General features: G+C 48.9%; 1 protein-coding gene across 2 annotated transcripts in view; it reads left to right on the forward strand.

The window, feature by feature from the left end:
• The window catches only part of LOC144119446 (neprilysin-1-like), a 611,912-nt gene that overhangs the window by 249,985 nt on the left and 337,143 nt on the right, over nucleotides 1-24,784 (forward strand). For both annotated transcript variants that reach the window (XM_077652051.1, XM_077652052.1), the window contains one exon: nucleotides 12,188-12,466. In XM_077652051.1, the coding sequence (XP_077508177.1) occupies nucleotides 12,188-12,466 (279 nt within the window). The remainder of the gene's footprint in view (nucleotides 1-12,187; nucleotides 12,467-24,784) is intronic.

A 24,784-nucleotide genomic window follows, 5' to 3' on the forward strand; every position in this document is an offset into this window, starting at 1 on the left:
AGGAGGTCCGTAGGATTCTTTTTTCCTGGGTAGTGCCTCCATTCATAGCCGCCGGTGACGCGCTGAATCTCGCATACACGGTTTCGCACTAACTGCTGCCAGCGTCCCGCGTCTTGTCGTATCCAGTGAAGCGCGATCGCAGAGTCGGTCCACAAAATTACTCGACCAGGGTGCAGTCCGATCGTGCTTAGAATGTAGCTGCATAGTCGAGCAGCGAGCAAACATGCCATGAGTTCCAGCCTCGCTAGAGTGAGTTCTTTCAGGGGGGCCACTCTCGATTTCCTCATCATGACCGTCGAATTTAGGCCGTCCTCCGAGGCGATGGTAAGGTATGCGACCGCCCCATAAGCCACGGGACTGGCGTCTGCAAAGATGTGTAGATCCGTCTTTGTTGCCTGCCCGCTTACGTCCGCCCCATAGTACCGCGGCACCTGTACTTCAGAGAGGTGTTTTAATTCACCGTGCCATGTAAGCCATCTTTCGGCTACATCACTTGGTAGGGGATCATCCCACTCCACGTTTCGTCGCCATGGATTCTGAAACAAGATCTTGGCCCGCACGATAAAGGGTGACAGCCATCCCTGCGGGTCGTAAATCCGTGCTGTAGTTTGTAGCATGGATCGTGTGGTGTCTGGTTTACCAGTGTCGTCTGTGACGTAAGACGCAAAGGTCAAGCGACCTGTAATGTGGTCCCATGCCAGTCCTAATACCTTGAGTACACCGGACACAAATCCTAGAGGCTTGGTTTCGTTACAGTCTTGCCCAAATAGCTGGCGCAGCCTCTCGTTCTTCGACGACCACTTGTGCAGCTTCATTGAGGCGGCGTGGAAGATTGCATTGGCGTAGGTGTATAGCTTCACTGCCTCCTCTTCGTCATCTGCACCAGTTAGTAGGTCATCTGCATAAAGGCCTTGCTGCAGCTGGCTCGCGGTGTGGGGAAAACCTTCTTCGCACGATTTCAGGTGGTGCTGAAGAGTAGCGGAGAGTAAGAATGGACTCGCGGTGGTTCCAAACGGAACTCGCTTCATGCGCCACGTTTCAATGGAAGGCAACGGAGAACCGGGCTGAGGGGTCTCTCGGAACCAAAAAAATTGAAGGGCGTCTCTGTCTTGTTCTCGGATTCCAATTTGCCGAAAGGCCTGTTGGATGTCAGCGACAAGTGCAACTCGGTACTTGCGGAAATTAAGAAGGAGCCCCACGAGGTCTGCAGTTAGATTGGGTCTAGTCTCTAAGTTATCATTGAGACTTGGAATTCTTTCCGCGGGAGGAAGCATCAAATACGACCCTCAGTTTTCAGGAATCGCGAATGACCGCTTGATGAGGCATGTGATAAACGCAGTGGTTGCGGCTGGTCTCGTCCTCTACCCGTTCTGCAATGCCGGAGACGCCGCACTGCCTAATGGTCGTATCATACTCTTGGAGCAGGTCAGGAGCCCTCCTGAGCCGGTTGGCCAGCTGATTGAGTCGCTTCAGCGCAATTTACTTGTTGTCCTAGAGTGAAATCTCGGATTTCCAAGGCAACGCAACTTCGTAACGATTACCGTCTCGCTTTATGTTGTCCTCAAAAAACTCCAAGGCCTCACATGGTTTTTCGTTGTCTTCGCTCTCATTCACCCCAAGTGATCCTAAGGTCCAAAATTTGGTCAGAATATCAGTTGTTTCTCTTTCAATTACTGAAGTTCGCAGTGTCACGGTGTGGAGGCAGTTTGTCTGCTCGATATCGCTCTCAACAGGTCCTTGAACAGTCCACCCAATTGATGATGTTTCCACTGCCCTCAGTCGTTTTCCTAATTTGACGCATCTGCCCGTCGTGAAGTCCCATAAATGATCCTACCCGATGAGCAGCTCAACCTTTTCTGCACGCTGTCTGTTGACAAGTCAGCTGCTTCGTACCCGAGGAATATCATCTTTTGCAGTACAGTTCCCGGTGGCGAGGGTATCGGTTGGTCACAAATGACATCTGTTTCCAGCACTTCGAGCTCGCGCTCACATCCGCGCCTCGTCTTTAGCGTAACTCTCACTCTTCGGAAGTCGCGTTCCTCTTGGTGGCATCCAAACGCACCGACAGTCATCCTTTCATGCCAGAGAAGCGTGCATCCCATTTTCCGTGAGGTGTCAGAGGCGATGTAGGAGCGTTGACTTTCTCCGTCGAACAGGACTCGCACCTGCGCGTTGGAAGTTTCTCCACTACACAACGCAGTCGCGATCTGTAACAAAACTGTTCTTTTGAGAGCGGAGCTGTCTCCCGTGGTCGTAGCTTCGAGGCTTATTTGTGCATTGGTCACTGTTCGGTTCGCTTCGGGTGGCCTGTTACTTGAGTACGTCGGGTCGCACATCGTGCTGGCATGCTTCTTGCGGCATTTGTTGCACTGCAGGTTTACGCGGCATGCTCGTGACCGATGTCCAGTTCTCGTGCACCTAAAGCAACGGCCGGACGACAGCAAAAGTCGTTTCTTCTCCTCTAGACCTTTTGAGGGGTCGCAGTTGCGCGTTTGGTGATCGTTAGAGTCACAGAAGAAGCAGGTCAGCGGACTCGAGCTCTGATGCAACATCGATGCGGATCGGACAAGCTTGTCATGCGTTTTACGAAGCTGCTTGTGACTCTCTTTAGTGCCTTCTTTAGGTTGTTGACAGAGGTCCATGCCACGCCTTGCAGTGCAGCCAAGTTCTCTCTGCTTTCGACCTCTACTCTCAAAAAGGAGAGTAACTTAGAAAATGAAGAGACGGTACCTTTTCCAGTCTCGTCCGTGGTGTGCGATGAGGCATCGGAGACGGAGCCTTGTTGCTCGCTGGCGAGACGGTCGGTGTCGACAACGCACCTTCGGTTGAAGTCTAGCAGAATGTCCCATGGCATTGCTCGTTGTGCAATCGGAAGTAGCATCGAACTGAAGGTGTCCAACTTCCGTCCGAGCGCTTCGAGTCCTCTGATGTGCGCCGCCAAGGTGTCGTAGAGACGGCGAAGGCCACGGACATCTTCTGAAGAACTCACCGGCTTCAAATCAATTAGACTCTTGAGATGTTCTTGCACAAGAAGTTCTTCGTTTACAAACCGCTTCCTCAAGAGTTGGATAGCGTCGTTGTAACATCGTGACGTCGATGGGAGGCCCGCCAGCGCAGCAGCCGCATCACCTGTCACCGATGCTCGCAGGTAGTGAAACCTGTCTGCGTCAGTCAAGTCTTCGTTTTTATCCACTACCTGCTCAAACACTTCCCAAAAGGCTTGCCAGTCCGAGCGCCGCCCGGCGAATTTGATCAGTTCAATTTTCGGCAGCTTTACTCTCGTCTTCACCGACGTGGTCGTTATGGGGGCTGGCGTGGTTGTTTGGATGGCAGTGCCACTGCCCGCCGAATTCACGGCAGCCTGCGTTGCTGGCGAACCACTGTCGACTCGAAGTTGCAGTGCAGCAAGGCACGATGTAATACGGTTTTGATAATCGTACACTTGCCGATATTCGTTTTCAGCATCTTCTTCCGGTACCAATGGTTCAACTTCTTCGTTGACGTGCTCTAGCTGTTGCTGCAGCTTAATGAGTCGAGCGTGAAACGATACAGCTTCTGTACTTTTGAGGGACGCTTGTCGCTCCTCAGTTTCGTTGGTAAGCTTCGTAATTTGCGAGCGTAATACTCTTCATTTCTTTAAAAGGCGCTCCATTCTTTTCTACAGTTCGTTTAGCCAATTAGTTTACCGGATTGATGACGTCGATATTCGTCGTTGCCGAGACTTACGTGAAGTGGATGCGTTGATCGTGAGCGTTGCGGCGATGTAGCGATGATCTCACAAATCCACAGCAGAAGTCCCGGGTTTCGGCACCAAACTTGTTGTACATGAATGAATACGTGCTCCACGTACGCGTTCGATATTTCCGGTCACAAGGAAGAAAGATAATCCGGTAAAACTTAACTTGTTTAATTGGCCGAATGGTAAAAGAGAACTTTACAGAAGAGGTTGGAAACATGGCCTTTCCGTTCAGCGTCCCGCACAACCACTGTCCCGGTGCCGGGCCGAGTCCTCCTTTTTCTCCTTTCCAGCGATGTTCCTGGAAAGCGGCGACAGGCAAACGAGCCGCCCGATGACCCCGCAGACCGCCGCCCGGTTCAGGGCCGTTCAGAGAAGGCCGTGGGATCCCCATCCGGGCGCCCGCCGCCTTGGTCCGCCCGCGCGCACACACATACACGTGCACACACACACAGCACTCCCGTCGTCCTGGGTTCGTTGGCCGATAACATCGCGCACCGCACGGCGCCGTCTCAACTCTTTTGTCTCCGACAGCGCGTGTGGAGGGTGCGTGCGAGGCAGCGGCGACAAAGAGCGAGGTGAGCACGAGGAGCGGAGAGCTGACGTGTCGGAAAACCGAGCTGTAAAGGAAGACAGCGCAGCAGAGCTCGGGTTATTCCAGCTTGGAGGTGGCAGCCGTCGGACGTGGGGTCCGTGCTGCCGTGACCTCCCTTGGATCACCGACGCAAGCCTCCTGCGTTCTTTGCAAATGTGGAAGTTGCAGCCGATGGACTGAGGGTCCGTACTGCTTAAATTAGGCACTCTTGGATAGCCTGCTTTAAGCCTCTGGCGTTTGGCCACGCTGTCGACGGGACCTGGCTACGTTTTCCCTGCTGCTGCCAAGTTCTTCGGGCTCTTGACGGGAGACCACCGGCGTCTCCCTGTGTTGCTCTCCGCTCCTAATACCACCTGACTCCCTTCTGTCGCTTCCTTCGACGCATCGCCAGCAACGCGTCGCACTACAAGCACCCGAGTCCGCTCTGTCTGCAAGGCATCCCCGGTTCACCTGGAACGCGCAGTACCTGGTGAAGTCTTTTCTTTTATTGTGTAGTGTTGTACGCGTGTTGAGTGTGTGTTCTTGCTTTCGTGTCTATTTCTTATTCGCCCCCTTTCCTCTAAAATATAAATACGGCTTCGTTTTGTTTCCTTTGTACTCTTTTTTCAGTTCTCCTCTTGTTCGAATCGGCACGCGATAGCGTTCCCCCTCGGAAAGTTGGGAACGCGCTACCAATTCGCCGCAGTTTGGCGTCCGCGCGACAGGACGAAGCCGTGGTTTTTTCCCCCTTTTATGGGTCTGTAAAGGGAAACGGTGAGCACGCTAAAGGAATTAATTGAATTAGGGAAAGAGCTGGGGTTGAAAGGCGCCAAAATGCACACATGGGTGGCTGCTGTGCAAGTGAAAGAACGTTCAGCACGTGCATCCGAACGGGAGGTTCAACGCGAGCATGAAAAGGCGCAAACAGAGGCTGAGGAGCGCACAGCGCAAGCCAAACGCGAGCATGCCAAGGACCAAGCAAAGGCCGAACGCGAGCTTGCCAAGGCGCAAGCAGAAGCCGGACGCGAGCATGCAAAGTCGCTAGCAGAGCCTCCGCAGCGTAAACTGCAACTCCAATTAAGGCTAGCAGAAGCTGGTCGGGGTAATCGAGAACCCGCATCGGGGCTCTCAGCAGCAGTTAGCCAAGACAAATTGATCGCGCCTTTCGACGATCGCAGGGATTACTTACATGCATATTTCAATCGTTTTGAGCGTATCGCAGAATTGCACAGCTGACCCAAGGAAAAATGGGCTATAGCTCTCAGTATGTCTTTGACTGGGGAGGCTCTCTGAGGGTTTGGTCGATTGGCCCGGCAGATTCAATGCATTACGATAAGGCAAAATTAGCCTTCCTCCAACATTTTCGTTTCACAGCAGAGGGTTATCGCGAAAGGCTTCGTGAAAGGAAGCCCCTAGATAAAGAAACGGGCAAGCAATACGCTGTACCCTTGCTCAGTATTTTCGATCGATGGGTTGAGATGTCGGGAACGGCCACACCATACAATAATGATTTACGTGACTTGGTGATGGCCGATGTAACAAAATTCTGCGCATATTCAAAAAAACTGCGCTGCGTATAAACATTCGCGCCCGCAAGCGGTAAAATAAAACAAAAAAGCAGCGGGGAAGGATCCGCGTAGAGCGCGTAACTTTGCGTGCGCTGCTGACCTTTCCACTCAGCTAGCCGGCGCGGCGCCGAAGGAAACATGGCCACGCGCGGCGTTGATTTCTCTAGAATGTCCGAGTAGTTTCTACTCATCGTCGACGGAGAGGGCGTAATTTTGACCGCGCTAAAGTGATGTCCTCTCCCCTTCGCTCTCGCGACAGCGTCTTCGCATCGCAAAAAGGACCCATAATCTTCTCGAAGGCGGTTTCCGCGCTCGACCAATGGTGTCGCGCGCCCGGCGCGAGAAGGGAATTGTGCAGTTCATACTGCGTGTATGTGCGTGTCTGCCTTGGCGCGAAGAACAAACAGACGCGGACCGCGTCTATAAATGAGGGGCTGTAACCACTGTCTGTCAGCCCGAGCCGCCGTTTAAGCTTCTCAGAAGCGCGCCTGCTCGACTCCCGGCAGAACACTACTCGCCCAGCCACGGACCTGCGAGGCAACATGCGCCAACCTGCGGATCGGTCCCGTCGTGTTCCTCAGGTCGTCGGACTGTCGCAGTGCCCGGTGAACAAATTGTGTTTTATTTGTATCTCTCTGTGTTAGTGCACTCTATATGCAGATTCTGTAGCATTGTAATCTCTCGGGTTTTGCTTTGCACGAGTTGCAATGTATTTGTAAATCACTTTGTATCTGCTCGTACGAGTGATTGTGAAATCCTCTGTATCGTCTCATCGCTGTATAAACTGTGTTTTGTTTTGTGAACCTTTGGTTTGTGGAATACGCTGTTATCCCCTCCTCGTCCCCCGCGCCAGCGGCGACCGTGACTTACACGTGCGCGCTGGCCACCAGGAATGTGGAGAGAAGGCACCCCTGCGACTCTGCTCATTTCCGCCCCAGCACTGACGTGACGTCACGGCAGCGCGCTGCCTTCGGCGGAGAGGGTGGCATGCCTAAGCTTGACGGCAACGATTTGCTGCTAGGGAGGCAATGACCGAGGGGATAAGAGAGGGGAACGCGCGGCTGGAAGAGACTCTCGCTGCCGGACCTGACCTAAGTGCCCCACGGACCCCTTTCGCTGCCCGCCGGCCCCCGAACACCAACGCCAGTCGACGTCAACGACCTGGTGAGCTGCTGAACATCTATTTTACGGATAGAACATTCTTCCGCGGTGTGCTTTACCTCGCGTTAGGATAATAAAGTATTTCCTAGCGTGCCCTGCCATTGCCTATTACGACCGAACCTGCCGTGGCTGCGACTCTGCGCCACGGGTTGGGGAAACGTGTTGCGTACTTGAATAACGCCTGCGTGTAGCTGGCACGGAAGCTGGCCTTCCCCGCCGGCTGGACGCAGTGACCACATAGGCTCCGACCCATTCTCTGGCTTGCGACCGGCGAAAGCTGGGCATCAAACGACCAACCCCCTTGTCACTTGGTAGCTGGTCTCCGGCTGAGCTTGCCACGCTGGGTCGAGGGCATCTCCTTTGTGACCGAGACCGCTACCGCCTCCCCCCCCCTCCCCCCACACTTTAAGGGTGTCTGGGAGCGCACGCAAAAGTGTGCGAAGTGGTGACAGCCGAACAGTTATTGAGGAACTGTCATATTCGTCTGGCGATTTGTCTTCGAGAAAGCGAGTTGCAAGACGCTGGGCAAAATGCCTGAGGTAGCAGACAACTTTCTAGAAGCCCAGCGGCAAAGAAACTCGTCTTCTTGCCAAGAATCGTTCGAGGTGGGCATTCCGAGAGAGAAGGACGCACCATCGAGTAGAGAGTCAAGAAGGTGCCTCATTTGTAACCGACCTGAACTTAAGGCGGCTGACTGTCGCTCTCAGCCAGAACAGCTTTATTGCGTCTATTGCCGAAAAGCAGGGCATTTGTAAGTCGCTGCTCAAAGAAGCACGAAAACCAGAAGCAATCGTCCAGTTGTATTCAGCCAGAGAGCGTTGCACCTGAAACTGTGTCCACAACCGCAGATGGGCTTGAACCAGCGGAGGATAAGGTGGCGGTCGGACTTGTCCGGCAAAAGTCTGCAGGCGCCCAACACACGCCTGTACTACAGGGCGAGCTCCGAGGCCTACCCCTATTTGTTTTACGGGACACGGGAAGCAATACAGTGGTGGTGCGGAGAGCCGTAGTTTCTGACTCAGCTCTGACCGGCTCAAGGTCTATAGTGTTGCTTGTTGATGACTAGTCTGAAAGTGCCCGAGGCGTAAGTCTATATCGCTTCCCCTTATTTCACTGGCACGGCCCTGGTAAAGGGCATGGAGACACCAGTGTACGGTGTCATAATTGGAAATATACCAGAGGCCAGTGAGGCGTCAAATCCAGATCTTAATCGGAAGAAATTGGAGGGCGTTGCTAAATTATGTCTTGACATAGTCAATGACGTGGTTGCCAATGAAAACTGTGAGGACGAGGGCCCAAAACTGGTGTTGGCTGGAAAGGAAGTTTCCGGCCGAAGGAAGGAAAATACTGCTTTAAACGCTGGTCCCATCAGGCTCACCAAAGAAATGTTAGAAGCAGAGCAAAGAGACGATGAGTCATTGAAGGCGTGTTGGGTGAAAGTGGGAAAGGCGTTCAGTGGCAAGCAAGGCACTTCGCACTCGTATTCTGTTGAAAAGGTTTGCTGTACCACCTCTATCATCTCGCCTCTCGCAGAGAGGCTCGACAGGTAGTACTTCCCAAGTGTTGCAGATCGCAGGTATTAAACGTTGCCCACGACAGCCCGTTGGCCGGGCATCAGGGCACTTAGAAGACTACAGATCGAGTTCTGGAAGAATTCAACTGGTCAGGAGCTCAGGAGGTGATTAAAAGGTATGTCCGGTCCTGGGACACCGGCCAAAGGACGTGTCCGAATAGCAAAGTAGGGAAAGCTGCGCTGGGACGCATGCCTCTTATCGACACTCCATTTTATCGGGTCGCTGTCGATATTGTTGGCTCACTGTCGCCCACATCGATGAAAGGTAATAGATATATTCTCACTCTCGTCAATTTTGCCGCGCGGTATCCCGACGCCGTGGCTCTGCCAAAGATAGATTCACCAACCATGGCAGAAAGTTTTATCGAGATAGAAAACGGTGGTGGTAAAGCTTGTCAACGTAACGGTTCCAAAGACGAAGAAGCAAGTTCGTTCCTTCTTAGGGCTTGCCGCATACTATCGCGATTTCATCCGTGGCTATTCCGACAAAGGCCATCCGCTCGTTGAGTTTACATGCAAAAATGAACGCAACCTTGTCTCTTGGACACCACAGCGGCAAGCCGCTTTTGACCAGCTCGAGAACGCGTTCACTTTCAGGCCCGTATTAAAGCTCCAATTATCAGTAAGCGGTTCGTGTTTTGCACAGATGCTTCAGAGGTGAGCGTAGGCGCCGTTCTCCTGCAGGACCATAATGGAGTTCTCCACCCGGTATCGTATGTGAGTCGACAGTTGTTGCCTCGCGAATCTCGCTACTCAGCATTTGAACGCGAGTGTTTGGCGATAGTCTGGGCTGTTGAGATATTCAACATATCCCTGTACGGGACGTCATGGACTGACCACCAACCCTTGCAATATTTAGGAAAGGGAAAGCACTTGAACAGCAGCGTACTGCATTGGAGCTCAACATTACAAGAGTATACCTTTCGTATAGAGTACATCAAGGGCTCCGAAAACGTAGGCTCCGATTGCATGAGTCGTTTCTGAATTACCAGTGGATTATGCCCAATATACAGTGCTATTATCCGGCGTGTTTGCAATGGTTACCTGTGCAAACGCATAGGGTTCTTCTTCTTCTTCTTCTTCTTCTCCTCAAGTAATATGGCACATACCCACGTGGGGGGATTGGCCAAGGTATAGGGTAGAATGCCAATGAAGCATTTGCGCGGGGAAGGAAACGTCAGAAGACTGAATCAAGATAAAAAAAAATTGGGAAAAATAAAATGAATTCAAGAGGTATGAGTCATCCGGAATAGAATCAATCTAGCCTTTTTGGACATGCGAAAGAATTTTGTGTATAGCTAACAGGATAATCGATTAGTTGCACTTATGTAATCGTGAAGGTAGCCGCATACACTGCTTAACGGGAATCCCTTGGCACTCGCACCGAACGATAGAAGAACTGTAAGAGACAGAGGCAGTCCTAGTCTCGAAAAAGGAACCTCCAGATATTGCTTTCTCTGAACCGCGAACCGCCGGCAAGAGAGGAGAAAATGATCGATTGATTCAACTTGCCCACATGATACACAAAGGTTTGTCGCAGCGAACCCGCACCTGCATAAGTACAAGTTTAAGTGAGGGATTCTACATCGCAGGAGCGTCATGGACACTTCACAAAGCCTTGACTTACACCACCGGATATTCCATGGGTACTTTAGGTGTTGAAAGTCCACGGTATTCAGCAACGGATCACTCAAAGTGGCTGAAATATGTTGGAACCGCTGGAAACGTGAAGCTGCTAACAGAATGAGGTGAGGGACGGGATATATTACAGGTGCGCTGAGAGCTGACCTTGCCAATAAATCAGCCACCTCGTTAAAATAGACGCCTGAATGCCCAGGGTTGCGTTTGTGGGTTGTTTTTCTTCTTCGTTTGCCAAATGTCTAATGTTTAACCCCATGTTCCCTCTGTGCATGTTTCCATGTGCCTCCATGTATCACTGTGTAAGGTGCCTTCGCTGACTTCGGCAGCGTCTAACTTGCTTTTGTACCACAGGAACAGGAATGTCGTGTGCACCAACGCCAGTTTTTTTTCATTTGAAAAAACGTTTCCGAAGCGCGGGCATATGTCATGTGCACACGAAATCGTTGGGGGATCTTTGAATGCTGTGCGTCGACGGTGGCGCATCAGACAGCAGAGCGCTGCGTGTGCCAGCACAGCGTTGCGCGCGCGAATGGTGTGTGCGAGGCGACGGCGACAAAGAGCGTGGCGAGCACGAGAAGCGGAGAGCTGATGTGTCAGAAACCCGAGGTGTGAAGGGAGACAGCGCGGCGGAGATCGGGTCATTCAAGCGTGGAGGTGGCAGCCGTCAGACGCTGGGTCCGTTTTGCCCAGGACCTTCCTTGGATCACCGACGCAAGTCTCCAGCGTCCCTTGCAAATTTTGAGATAGCAATCGATGGAATGTGTGTCCATGCTGCCGAGACGGTCTCTTGGATAGCCTGCATAAGCCTACGGCGCTTCGGGATGCCGTCGAAGAGCTCTGGCTACGCTTTTCCTGTTGCCAAGTTCTTCGGGCGGCCGACGTGAGTCCACCGGCGTCTTCGTATACAGTCCTCTTCGCTCCTACTACCACCTCGCTCTCTTCTGCCGCTTCCTTCGACGCAACGCTAGCGACGTGTCACAGTCCATCAACCCGCGTCCGTCGTGTCTGCAAGGCATCCCCGCTTCACCTGGCATGCTTTATACCTGGTGAACCCATTCCTTTATTCTGTAGTCTTGTACGCGTGTTGAGTGTGTGTGTGTTGTTCTCGTTTTGTATCGGCTCTTTTCCTTTAAATTATAAATACGGGTTCGTTGCGTTTTGTCTGAACTGTGTTGCTTCGTTCTAACCTGCACACAATAGCGTTCCCCTTCGGCAGTCGGGGACGCGTTACAGATTCGCGACACTGGCCTGGTGACACTATAATTTTGAATTCGAACCCCCAACACCTTTATATTCAACTACGATGTTTCCTTTGTAGCCGTGTGGTTCCACTTGGGTGGATGCTATTAAGTAGTTACTCCGTTTCTGTAAGCCTATATAATTCATATCCGGAGATCCCAATAACCTAAGTAGTCTCTGACCACTCGCTGCACACCTGGACTCTGTTTGCCTAAGCGTACGTATTTGCAAAATTGTGCATAACTAAAATCACCCTAAAAACATGATATAGGACGTAAACCTTACGTACCACAGCAGATAAACCTCTTTGTTACTCATTGAGGGCTAGTTATCTTCTTCTAGCATTAGAGAAGAAAAATGCTTTTCGTCGAGAGAACATAGATGTACTCGCCATTCCACGGCTGAACATCTGTCTCGTTTCACCACGCTGTGCCAACACACTGCAAGCAGAGTAGCAGTTACCCACTATGACAGTGAACCATAGCCGCAATCCACATCTCTCGACAAAACGGAGTCGTCGTCGGTGTCACTGGCCGCGCAGCACCGCACCGCTATTTACCTCGGTACACAAGATCGGTTACTGCAGCCGGCTATTCCACCCTTTAAGCAAAATCGGAGGAAGAAAGTTTAGGCAAAAAAGTTCCGCCTTAAGTGCGTGACGCGATAGCAGTAACAAGAGCAATGTTGCATCGCAGACCACTGGGCGGAGGCGGTGTCGCGGCACACTGGCGGAGCGTACGGGCCTCAAAGCCGCTTGCTGGTGCGGCCACCCGCGGGCCGGCTTCAGCACCAGGCCCTCGTAAACACGTGGGGCGCACGCATCCTACTCGCCTGGAGCCTGTTACGACGGCTGCTGCCCGCCGCGCTGGGCCAGCCACCGCGGTACACGCCTTTCCAGGGGGTCTCAGAGGCCTGCTTCCAACGGGTCACCGAGGCGATGCAAACGGCCATTATGGGCCGCTACGTTGAAAGAGGTGAGCTGCGCCACGGAGATGCAGCGCTGGCATAGAGGTGCCAAAGCAGATAACTAGTCGAGCGCCGCGGTATCGCAAATGCTCACGCCCCCCCCCCCCCCCCCCTTTTCAGTGCCTGCACATTGAACTGCGCGGAAAACGCCGTAATGCACAAATAAGAAAAAACTGTAGACTATCATATCGTTTTAGAGCTTTCGGTCTTCCTTCAGTGTGCACCAACTCTCAGTAAACCGCATTTCACCACTTTCTTTTCTTCTACGGCAGATGTGAGGGCGGTCGGTTCATCCCCGAGCGCGGATAGACGTAGCTGCGTGACGTGTTGCGCGCGGCCTAAAGAATACCGGGTTCTTCATGGTGAAACACTGCACGCAACTGTTTGAAGGCTACGGCAAAGGCGTAAAAGCAAGAGAGAAGAAAAAAATACATCCAATTTTGCTTGCTTGGCAAAATGCGAAGTATGTCCTCTGCAACTTCGCATTTCATTTCGCTTTCAGTTCCAGGCTAGGGTTGCGAGGTGAGGCCTCAGGCAAACATCGGCGAAATCGGTGATTGGGGACCTTAGTGGTATGCACGATAAAATTTTCGGACCCCGTCACACAGCTGAAGATTGCATTCTGGATTCCATGTGCACGGGTGGATAAGAATGAAGATGGCGACATGCGATGTACAGCGCAAGAAGGTGGCAGTTAAACACGTGGTGTGATCGGTTTCGGTGATAGCATAGTTGTAGGGCCGCATTAGACTTGTGACATTGCGCGACGAAGGATGTTTACAAATATTCACGTAGCTAGGAACAATTTGAAGTGCAGCGATGCATTTGAGCGTATACCGTCGCAATACTGCAACGAGATCGCGAAAAGGCTTTCGATCGGATTAGGCAGGAAATCTTTTTTTTAATACGGGATTATGCCAATGTGGGCTAAGTTATATTAGAGGCAGTTCAGATGGCCTATGTAAATTGCTACACTAGCATCATAGTAAATAAAGGGGTCACAGAAACCTTAGATAAGGTCGGGTGTCAGGCATGGATGTCCTTTTTATCCTTAATGGTTTTCCATCTGCATGGAGCCAGTTTAAAAGTCATTCAGAATGAAAGGACCCGAGGCTTTAGACTTATGGAATGTGGAGTGGAGATGTCGTACGCAGGCGACAAAGCTGTTTTCTGTCATGATAATGAGAGTGTTTTGGAAAACATAAAAGGTGTTACTCGGTTTTTTAGGCAGACTGGCAGCAAAGTCCACTGGGAGAAATCTTGCGGAGTCTGGAAAGGAGTTTGGAGCAACCCTCCTCCACTTTAAGAAAATATTTCATAGTCCCTTATATCGCGAAGTGCCTCGGAGTACCACTTCAACATTACAAGATCCCGAAGGATTACTCCACTGATTAATGTGAACGTGTACGAACGGGAACAGCGAAGTGAAATGGCCTTGATTGGTCAATATCTGCGTGTTCTACGGTATGCAATTTTTGATTGTTGCAAAAGTGTGCTATTCCAAGCGCTATTCTTGTTAAGAGTTAGCTTGCATAAAATGCACAGAATACTCGCGGTGTTTGTGTGGTGTTCCGTTTGGGTGAGGAAATGTTCGTTTTCTCGGGAGGTTCGTGTAGTCTTACACGCAAGATGCAACGAGCTTATAGTACATCCAAACGTAAGCCAACTCGTGAAAAGTGGTTGAAGCTGGAAGAAATCTACGGTAAGAATGAAAAGTGCAATGACAGCAGCGAAATATTCATTCATCGTGTCAATGGAGCCGAAACTAAAAGTTAATTCAAAAGAGTCCTGGAAGGATGTAAAGAGAAATGGACGAGGCACTGTAGCTTTACCATCCCTTGTATCTGATAACATCTTTTTTGGTTATGACGCAGAAAAAGCTCAGCTTTTTAACTAGCTTTTTAGCTCCGTTTTCAGCTCTGCAATCGATCATAATGATATTAATACCTCGGCTTTCCAGGCAAAGACTGGTGTTATGGATGACGCCGTTATCAGCATGAATGGCATTCAGTCTTTCTTGCAGAATATGAAGGTCGCTAAGGCTGGGTGTCCTAAGACTTGCGAAACAAATTCTGTAGACTTTATGTTCAGCCGTTTGCACAGTACTTAGATTATTTTTGAAAAATCTCGATGAATCTCGTCTTCCTGATGACTGGAAGATTGCAAGCATTGTACCAATTCACCGATCTGGTCCTCGTGACATTGTGTCACTTTATAGGCCAGTATCATTAACTTAAATTGCGTGCAAAACACTGGAGCGTATTTTGTATACCAGTATAGTATCACATATGGACACACATTGATTATTTAATCCTCGTCAGCGTGGTTTTCGTAGGGGCCTCTCCTATACTACGCAGTGGACTGAATTTGCGCATGACCTGGCGGTGGTACTGGAGAAGCGGCTGTGTGTGGACTGTGTGTTTTTGGATTTTAAAAACCATTTGGCACTGTGACCGGTTGTTTACTAACTAAAAAATGGCCTTTTACAATATTAGCCCTTAAGTAATATCATGGGTGAAGGATTACCTATATTTAGGTCAACAGTTTGTAGTTTTAATGGCGCAGTTTGTAGTTTGTAGTTTTAAGTCTCAAACGGTTCCAGTTGGCTCCGGTGTTCCCCAAGGGTCTGTGTTGAGTCTCAAATGCGGATATTTGCGGGTGACTGCGTTCTTTTTGGAGCTATCACTTGTGATCGCGATGATGAAACATATCAGGAATACCCGAATAGAATCTCGGAGTGGTGTGTTGAATGGAATATGAATTTGAATTTGTCTAAAACAGTTCTCATCAACTTTACAAGAAAGAAAAACTTTGATGTGCGCTCATACGTTATTAACAATAGGCCGTTGGAACAGGCATTGAAATTTAAATATTTAGGTGTGTATTTCACTACTGATTTTAACTGGCGCCGTCATGTCGATGATGTCACTGCTAAAGCATATAAAACCCTCGGATTCTTTCTCCGAAATTCAAGCACTTTTTCCTTGTCATGCCGCATCATTCTTTACAAGACGTATGTGAGATCGACTCTGGAAAACGAGTGTACGGTTCGGGATCCTCCTGCTACTCGAGAAAAAGATAAGTTTGAAAGGGCGCAAAACATTGCCTCTCGTTTCGTGTCGGGCACACGTTGGTCTTAGTCCAGTGCGTCGGTAATTCCTGCCTTTTCATTATATGATTTGCGGATTTGCCGTACATACTTCTCTTTGGATAATTCATTTCGTGACTTTTAATTGCCGCGGCTTCACTACAACGCCACGAACCAGTCGTACCTAAAACACACAACACAAAAAACTGGCACGTTCCTCGTTTCCGAATAAATTATAGGAAGCAGTCATTGAAACACAACCTCTCCTCACTCCTAAACAAGTATAAATTTGACGCTAAGCCCAAAAGAAACGACTTGCGGGACAAGTTTCTAAACGCACAGTAAAAGCCAAATGTCTGTCCTTTTCACCACATTGTGCTTTTTATCTAATACGGACGTTCATTGCATTATTACGTCTCCTGCGATATTCGGCTTTTGAACATAATATGTCCAGTATATGATATGTTCTGTAGAGTCAGTCTTTTTTGTGGTATACACTAGCCGTGTTTTCCTTGTTTATAATATTGCGTATAATATTGTTTTTTTGTCATAGTGCAATCATGTATCTGCATTACTCTACCTTGTTGTGGTCTCTTGGGCTGCACCGAGCAGCTTATTGCCCAAGGGCTCCACCATTTAGTTATGTGGTGAAATAAATGAAATGAATTGAATTAATTTGAATTGAATTGAAAACAAGCACTAAACTGGGAATTACTCTTCACGCGCTGATTGAAATTACGTGTAAATTTTTTTCATTGTATTTATTATTCAGCTATGCGTGTTTAACGAGAAAAGTATTTGCAACAGCGTTGTTACAAATCTAAGCGGGCTGACCATGATATTAAGGTCATGAAATAGCGACGAAAATTGAATTGTTTAGGATGTCTTTCTTTCATAAAACGATTAGGGAATGGAATCGGCTGCCGAATGAGGTCGTGTGTGAGGCATTAAATGATGCTTTCTTTCCTATGCTGTAAATGTATGTGCATGTGTAGCGCTTTACATTTCGTTTGTCTTTTTCTGGTGTTTATACTTTTTACTTTGCCGAGGAGCAAATGCTTCATAATTTGTTTGGTTTATGTATTTCTTACTGTACCCGCCCCCCAACTGCAACGCCTTGGTGCTGTGGGTTCTTTAATAAATAAATAAATAAATAAATAAATAAATAAATAAATAAATAAATAAATAAATAAATAAATAGGTGGGTCAGGAGTAAAGCTCTAAAGATGGGATGTGGATCCAGCGAAATGCTAATTTGGAGACAGTACACCGCGGTGGAGGATTCGGGTAGTTCTTCACCAATGATCGAGCATTAGAGAAATTGCAATTAAAAGTTTCAGGGACAGAATGGGCAGCGAAAAAATGAGGTGTGAAAAGACGGTGACGGTAGTGGCGGCTTGCTGGAAACGCTTTGCGCCCGGTCACAGTGACCGAAGCGGCAGAGCATTCCGAAGAGGGCCGGAGGGAGGAACGGATTGGCAGTGGAGTGGAAACTTCAAGGTGCGCCGTTGCGGCCGCATTTGAGAAATTGAGAAACAGGAGGTAATGCCGGAGGGTTATAGGAGGGAAGCAGATACGACGCTTCATTTCTCCGTGGCGCGACGGGCTAGCACCTGGGGCAGACGCGATCCTCGCCCACGTCGAAAGCTGTTAAAAGCGGCACCAGCAGTGACAGCTCGTACGACCGCGTTGCCGGATAGCTGTCGTAACAGCGGTATGGCTCACTTGCTCCCGCACTGAAGTGCTCCGAAAAACGGGCACCAATGGGCGGCCGTGCGCTGAAAGACCCTGAAAAAGATGCAATAACGTGCTTACAATTTTCACCCTAATGTATTGTCTATATCAGGCCGCTGTGACAAAGCGCCGTCCACCCCCTCTGAGTGATAAGAGGTCCCAGGGGATGTGACGCCTGAATGCCAGTGAAATCACCGCCCGCTTTGCTTCTCTTGAGGCGGGGCTGGCTACACGGCATGGCAACGCCCAGGCGAGCAGATCCGTCTGCTGACTAAAGTGCACCGCGGTCAAGAAAGTGCTCAGCGACGCGCTCCTGAAGTGGAGGAATATTGGCGGAACGTCAAGCAGCCATCCTGTCACTGAACCTATGCAGTGGCAAGCATTCTGACTACCGCATAGGAAATTGACGAAAAGCTTTCAACTCAAGTTGTTTAGGTTGCTTCCCCGCAAACTGACGCCAACCTTCCACCGTCGGCAACGCACTAGTAGGTCGCAGCTAGCAAGCAGAGGGCGCGCGACACTATAGGACAGGCTGCACAACCACGAAGAGGAAGTGACGAGTGCAAACGCAGCCCAGCGAAATTATGACGTCATGCTCCAGCCGAAATCACAAACCCTAACGAAGCCGTGACTGGACTCCAAGGCCCAAGTGCAAATGAGAAAATACCAACCGCTGATCTTGAAGTGGACATCGACGGCCTTGGAGGGCAGTCTATCACCAAGGGGTCGTTCAGATGAAGAAAGCGACGGAAAGGTATGGCCTTCAGATACGCACACCTGGAGCCCAATAGGTCATAAGGTCTGAATGGAGTACAAGCCAAGGGACGCAAGCGGCATGCGACTTTAATGTTAGCCCAAAAGTTATCCCACGTCTTGACCTTGGGCATGGGCTTGATTCAGCACAGAGCGAGCTGTCACTGATCTGCCTTCCAATCCAATCACGAAGCCGTACCACAGAACACGACTGCAGGAAATTACGCGGCCCTCACAGTGCTAGATGAAATCAGTCTCTCACCAAGCTCAAGCATTCTGGTCTCCGTAGGTCTCGAGGCTACCGGAAGTATCGCAGGTATCGTCGAAGGGAACGCGCAGTTACCATTCGACCGTCAGAGGGGGATCAAAAGAGACATCGCCCGTTTCCGAAATGGCCGCGGCAAGATGCCGGTGACAATCTTCAGCCAATGGTATAGACACATGAAAAAAGGCGTAACCATGACCTTAATTTAACAGGTCCACTTAGTAAGTGATGCATTCGCTCCACAGATCCATATTCAACAAACCCACAGCCCAAATCCCGAGGCTTACATTCGATGTGAACCGAGCGGCGCCCGAGCACGGACGAAAACCCCTACAAGCATTAAGCTCATGAGGGTGGCTTTTCGTCCTTATCGGTAGTACAAACCTTCGAAACACTGCAGCGCAAACAACTAGCGGTGTTACTTATGCTCTTTTTTTTTCCTCGTCTTTGTTCGCGCTACCGTGTTTTGCAATGAAGCTTATATTTCGCTTGCGTCAAAAGCCGTAAAAAACTATTGCTAAGCATTGCACTGCAACCGTCGAACACGGCCGGTGTCTCCGTCAAAATTCGTGCTATACGTGAAGGCGAGAATTCCGGACCATCCGGCGAAGTCGAAGTGCGGCTCGCAGATTTCACCCATCCGTCGACTCGGTTGATATATCGCATTGTTCATTGCCGCACAACAGCTGCGCTGCACACAAAATGCAAGCAGTGCGAAGGGCATACATTTTCTTGAGAAGGCTAGTTTATAAATAATGTCGCCCGGTATGGTAACAACGCAGCGGACGATGCGTGGACCATATATCTTAAACGAAACCTTCATTGCACTGACTTGTGCTCACAAATAGCTTAACACGGCGGCGGTGATAGCAGCAAATATGCCCCACGGTCGTTGAGAGACAGAGTTCCCGCTGCTCTCGGCCACGCTAAGTTTAAAGTTGACAAAGAACCATCTACCTAAGGCGCAAAAGCAACTGACATTCTTGAACGACGTATACCCTGGCGTCTTTCTGCAACGACAAATATCAAAAATATTTCGCGGCATTATCCTGTATTATTTAGAACAAAAGCAAACGTGATTAAAAATAAACGCGGGTGATCAATGCGACAGATCCGCAGAGGAACCTGTTTGTGTGCTCTGATTTAGCTGTTTGACTTTAAATTAATTCAGTCACGCCGGTGACCGTTTAACTTCATTCTTACCGTGCTGCGATGGTTGATATCTCCCGCTGTTCCGCGTGACGTCCTCCATGCTCTTTAGAAGACGCCTCCATCCCCCTTTTTTTTTTCTTGGTTCAAATATCCCACCGCTGCGTGTCACATGCTCCATGCTAGATAGTAGGCGCTTCATTGCGCCCTCGTGGTCTTGCGCTTGCAAGCGGATGAAAGTTTATGAAGACGAAATCCGCAGCATTGTGCGAGAGGCTGGCAGTTTAACAGGCTGGGAGAAAAGCTGTGGTGATGGCCCAGGGGCATGAAGTAGCGGCAAGTGTAACTAGTGTGTCTCTGCCGCCGCAAGCTCAAATCCCCCTCGAGGCCATAATTTATTCCAAGATTTTATTTCTGCTCCCGTTTCCTCGGAGGCTTCAGAAAACGATTGAGTACATGATGTCATACCCTTCCTCCTCTGCCGCCAAAGTATCCCTCTAACGCATTAAAAATTGACTAAACTGAGCAATGGCCAAAATAAACAGCCGCCGGCTGCTTCGCACTGACGCTTAATAGGCTCTAGCTCCGGCGAAGTTCTCCTATCACGAACCTCGACCGAGGCTGCAACTCCGGACGTTGAAGGTTCCCCTCCACGCGTTATCGACGGCTTCGGTCTGGCTGCTGCGATGGCACAACGACCCGCTGCTTCTTGGTATGACTGCACCGCCGATGAGCCTCTCAATTGGGACTTCCGCCCCGGTTTTCCACCCCGCATGCGTACGGAACGCTTTTTCGCAGCGGTGCTTGCCTGACTGTTGTTGCCTTCTACAGTTGTATACCTGTTCGAGGGCTGTAAACACCCCTTCGATAAGAAGACTAGTGTTAAAGCCCTCTATCCTGAACCCGCCGAGGTGGCCACTCATCGGCCCACTAGTTAGGCGTCGCAGCTCTGATTACCAGGACTGGCAAGGTGTTGATTGGAGGCGACTACCGTCGCTAGCTCAAAGAGTGTTACTTAAAAGAGTCAACAAATGAGTGCTAAGTGGATAATGAATCGTCTTTTTTGTGCCACCGCATATTCACACACCGCCCGGAAGGATGAACGTGCACCCGTCATCAGGACCTCCAGGACAACCACCATCAGGACAACCACTTTAGCTCTGAATGCAGCAGATTACGTGATCATCTTGAAAGGAATAACCACGTTTGTAGTATATTTTGTAGCACAGCCCACTTTTCTTACGCCCCTGCCAACTTCAGACTTTTTTCTTCCTTGTCTCTCGTCGGGAAGTCTAAGGTCTGACGAAATCTCGTCTGGTCGGGTAGTAAACAATCCCTTTCAACAGAAAAAAAAGACGCCGACCAAAATTTGTGTCAAAACGAGACGTTTCGGGTTCCATGCGGAAGCCTTGTTCACTAAACTTCTTCTAGAAGAGCGACGCTTAAATACGCTTCAATAATCTTCCCAGGCATCTTGCTAAGGTTGGCGGTAGGTTGCCGTTGTTACGATTGTCTTTTTTCAGTAGTCTGAATCACCATGGACTCGAGATAATGGCGTGAAAGCCAGTTCTTTTCTTTGGCGATTATAGATGCCCCTTCCCAGCAGATATCATGACCTGCCGATAGGGCGTGCTCTGCGAGTGCGTTGGAAGTGACTTTTTTGTTCGTCACGTCCAACATTTTATTTATGTATTTATTTCTTTATACAGAATACCCCTAAAGGCCCTCGAGAGGGTATTACATAGGGGGGGGGGGGGCACAGGCAAATGAACAGAATAAAACAAAACCACAAATATAAAACAACAAAAGCAAAAATAAGACACTTCGTATGACATAAGTAAGCAAAAAATCAAAAGAATGGCAGCGCGGCAAAGAACGAAGATTACTGCAGTATTAAAATTATACAAACAGAACACTAATGCAATGAATCATTTAATAACATACCCTGCAATAACATACCCTGTAAAGGAAGCCATGAAAAAATAACAATTTATGCTAAGAGTTAAGCAGTAGTTATTGAAGATATAAGATTAAAATATTTATCAGGATCAGTGGTGGTTGCGATATGTGAAGGCAGAGTGTTCCAGTCAGATATTGTGCATGGTAAGAATGAATGCGCATAGTTAAATGTTCTGCACGTGATACGCCTACCTTTAAAGGGATGATCGCGGCGGTCAAAAATCGAAGGAGGCAAAGAAAAAAGTCGTTATGAAGTGATGAATGATGATAAAGTTTATGAAAAAGTGATAGTCGTGCAATTTTGCGGCGGAGACATAAATCCTGGAGACCTGCGCGTTTCTTTAAGGCTGTGATGCTGGTGTTACGTGAATAATCGGAGTAAATAAAACGAACGGCGCGGTTCTGCAATGATTCAATGTTTTTTATTAGGTAAGATTGGTAAGGGTCCCAAATAGCCGGGGCATATTCGATTTTAGGTCGAATTAGAGTGGTATAGGCAAGGGCACGGAGGTGAGGAGGAGCATGCTTTAGGTTATGTTTTAAGAGACCTAATGACCGATTAGCAGATGCAAGCATAAGGTTAATATGGTGGTTCCATGCGAAGTCTGAATGAAGGTGAAGTCCTAAGTACTTATACGTGGTGACTAGCTCGAGTGAGCTATTATTTAAGGAGTATGCTGTTTGAATTCGAGACATTCGTTTAGTAAAAGACATCAATTTAGTTTTTGAATGATTAAGTTGCATAAGCCAGGTTGAGCACCATGCTGTTACTGAATCCAGGTCAGATTGAAGGGATTGGCAATCGGTGTTAGAATAAATTTTGCGATAAATTACACAATCATCAGCAAAAAGTCGGATATGGGAAGAAATGGAATCCGGTAAATCGTTGATAAATATTAGGAAAAGTAAAGGGCCAAGCACACTTCCTTGTAGGACGCCAGAGTGTACTTGACTGAAAGACGAATTGTGGTTATTGACAGCTGTAAATTGAGACGTGGAAAAAAGAAACACTTTAACCCATGCAATGACAAGTGGGTGAATATTAAGCAGTGCTAGTTTCATTATTAACCGGTTGTGAGGTACTCTGTCGAAAGCTTTAGAAAAATCAAGAAATATGGAGTCTACTTGAATGCCAGCATCAATAGATGAATGAATGTCTTGAATGAATCCGGCAAGTTGCGTTTCGCATGAGTAGCCTTTACGGAACCCATGTTGATATTTAAAGATAATTTTATGTTCTTCAAGATAGTTAATTACCTGCGAGTGAATTACGTGTTCAAGAAGTTTGCAAACAGTGCTAGTTAATAAAATGGGTCGGTAATTTAGTGGTGAGGAACGATCACCAGACTTGAAAACTGGCACAACTTTAGCTAGGCGCCAGTCCAGCGGAATCACGCCTGATGATAGAGATTGTGAAAAAATAGCGGACAAGATGCGATGAATACCATCAGATGAATTTTTGAGTATTTTGTTATTAAAGCCAAGGTGATCTGATGCTGATGTTGATTTAAGCTTCCCTAGTAAGGATAAGATACCTGTCTCACTGATACATATTTCGGACATTGACGTATTAGAAGTTCTGACAGAAATAGGAGGTAGAGGGAGATCTTCACGGGAAAAACGGATGTGAATGCGTTATTGAAAAGTTCGGCGCATTCGGCCACTGGAACACTGCTGCCTTCCGCGTTGGTAAGAGTAATGTCAGGATGACTTGGCAGCGACAGGGGCAGTGGAACAAAGCCTGACCGACCGCAAGCTTTTTCCTGTCACCCACAGATACCCCTGATCTGCTGTGCTGGGCCGTAATCCACGTGCCAGGATTTTTATCCTTCGGAAAAGAACTTTTTGTGACGTCACGGCAACGCCTGCGGTGCCTACGTCTCGCAAGTTATTTCTGCTCATCGCCAAGGGCTGCAACGACAGGGAACCACCACCAGGGGCCATCGACTACATAAGCGCCATCGGACCAGCGTCTACCTCACTTGGCAGCGACAGGGGCAGCGGGACAAAGCCTGACCGACCGCACGCTTTTTCTTGTCACCCACAGATACCCCTGATCTGCTGTGCTGTGCCGTAATCCACGTGCCAGGATTTTTATCCTTCGGAAAATAACTTTTTGTGACGTCAAGGCAACGCCTGCGGTGCCTACGTCTCGCAAGGTATTTCTGCTCATCGCCGAAGGCTGCAACGACAGGGAACCACCACCAGGGGCCATCACCTACATAAGCGCCATCGGACCAGCGTCTACCTTACTTGGCAGCGACAGGGGCAGCGGGACAAAGCCTGACCGACTGCACGCTTTTTCTTGTCACCCACAGGTCTGTGGTTATTGCTCCTTTTTATGTTTATAGTATTATAGTACCTTTTGCTGCTGTCGCTGCCAAGCTGACGTTGCTTGTGAAATATGCCTATTGATGTCGAGAAGCTACGTGAAGAACTCCGAATAGAATTCTGAAAGGAAATTGCTTCGTTGCGTAGCTCAATCGAGAGGGATGTTCGGAAAGAGTGCCGCGAATTATCGACCAGTGTTGAATTTTGCTGCAAAAAATTTGATGACATAGCTGCTGAGTTTACAGCGCTTAAGGAAGAAAACAATGTACTCAGAGCTGAAAATGCTACACTGTCATCCGAGCGTGATGGACTCAAGTAGCTTTTAGAAGACTTTGAACAGTGATGCACTGTTCTATAGCAGTTTTCCTGAAATAAAAGCATTGAAATTAAGGGTGTTCCCGAAACTGAGCAGGAGAACCTTCAATGCACATTACAGAGGGTTGGTGATGTGATCAATGAGTCCACAGCGCTCGATGACATTGATGCTTGTCACCGTGTTCCTACCAAGAATACCACAATCCCGAACATCATTGTGCAGTTTCGCAACCGCTTGAAACGGGACACCGTTCTAACAAAGGCGAAAAAAACCAATATGACTACAAGCGACCTTGGCCACCCCGGACAAACTTCCATTTACATAAATGAGCACTTGTGTCCTGCCCTGAAAAAGCTGCTGGGAATGGTAACTTCGCGTAAAAAGAAGAAAAGCTGGAAATTCGTCTGGACACGTCATGGCCACACTCTAGCTAGAAGGAACGAAAGTTCGGATGTGGTCAGGATCACTTGCCTAAAACACTTAGACAAGATAAACTAGGCGTCCCCTCCCATGCATTTCTTTTTGTTACTAATGTGGTATCCGGCTTCTTTACACATAATGATGCTTCATCTTTGTACGCAAAAAACAAAAAAGCCTCAACTTTTTTTCATCTGAACGCACAGTCACTCTGTAACAAAGAAGATGAAGTTGTTGCCCTTTTGGATGCTTTTACCTTTGATTTTGATGTTATTATGATAACCAAAACGTGGTATAAAAAAGATATGGTGCTA

The sequence above is a fragment of the Amblyomma americanum genome, chromosome 2 (genome assembly GCF_052857255.1).
Source record: "Amblyomma americanum isolate KBUSLIRL-KWMA chromosome 2, ASM5285725v1, whole genome shotgun sequence".
In the NCBI taxonomy this organism is placed as follows: Eukaryota; Metazoa; Arthropoda; class Arachnida; order Ixodida; family Ixodidae; genus Amblyomma; species Amblyomma americanum.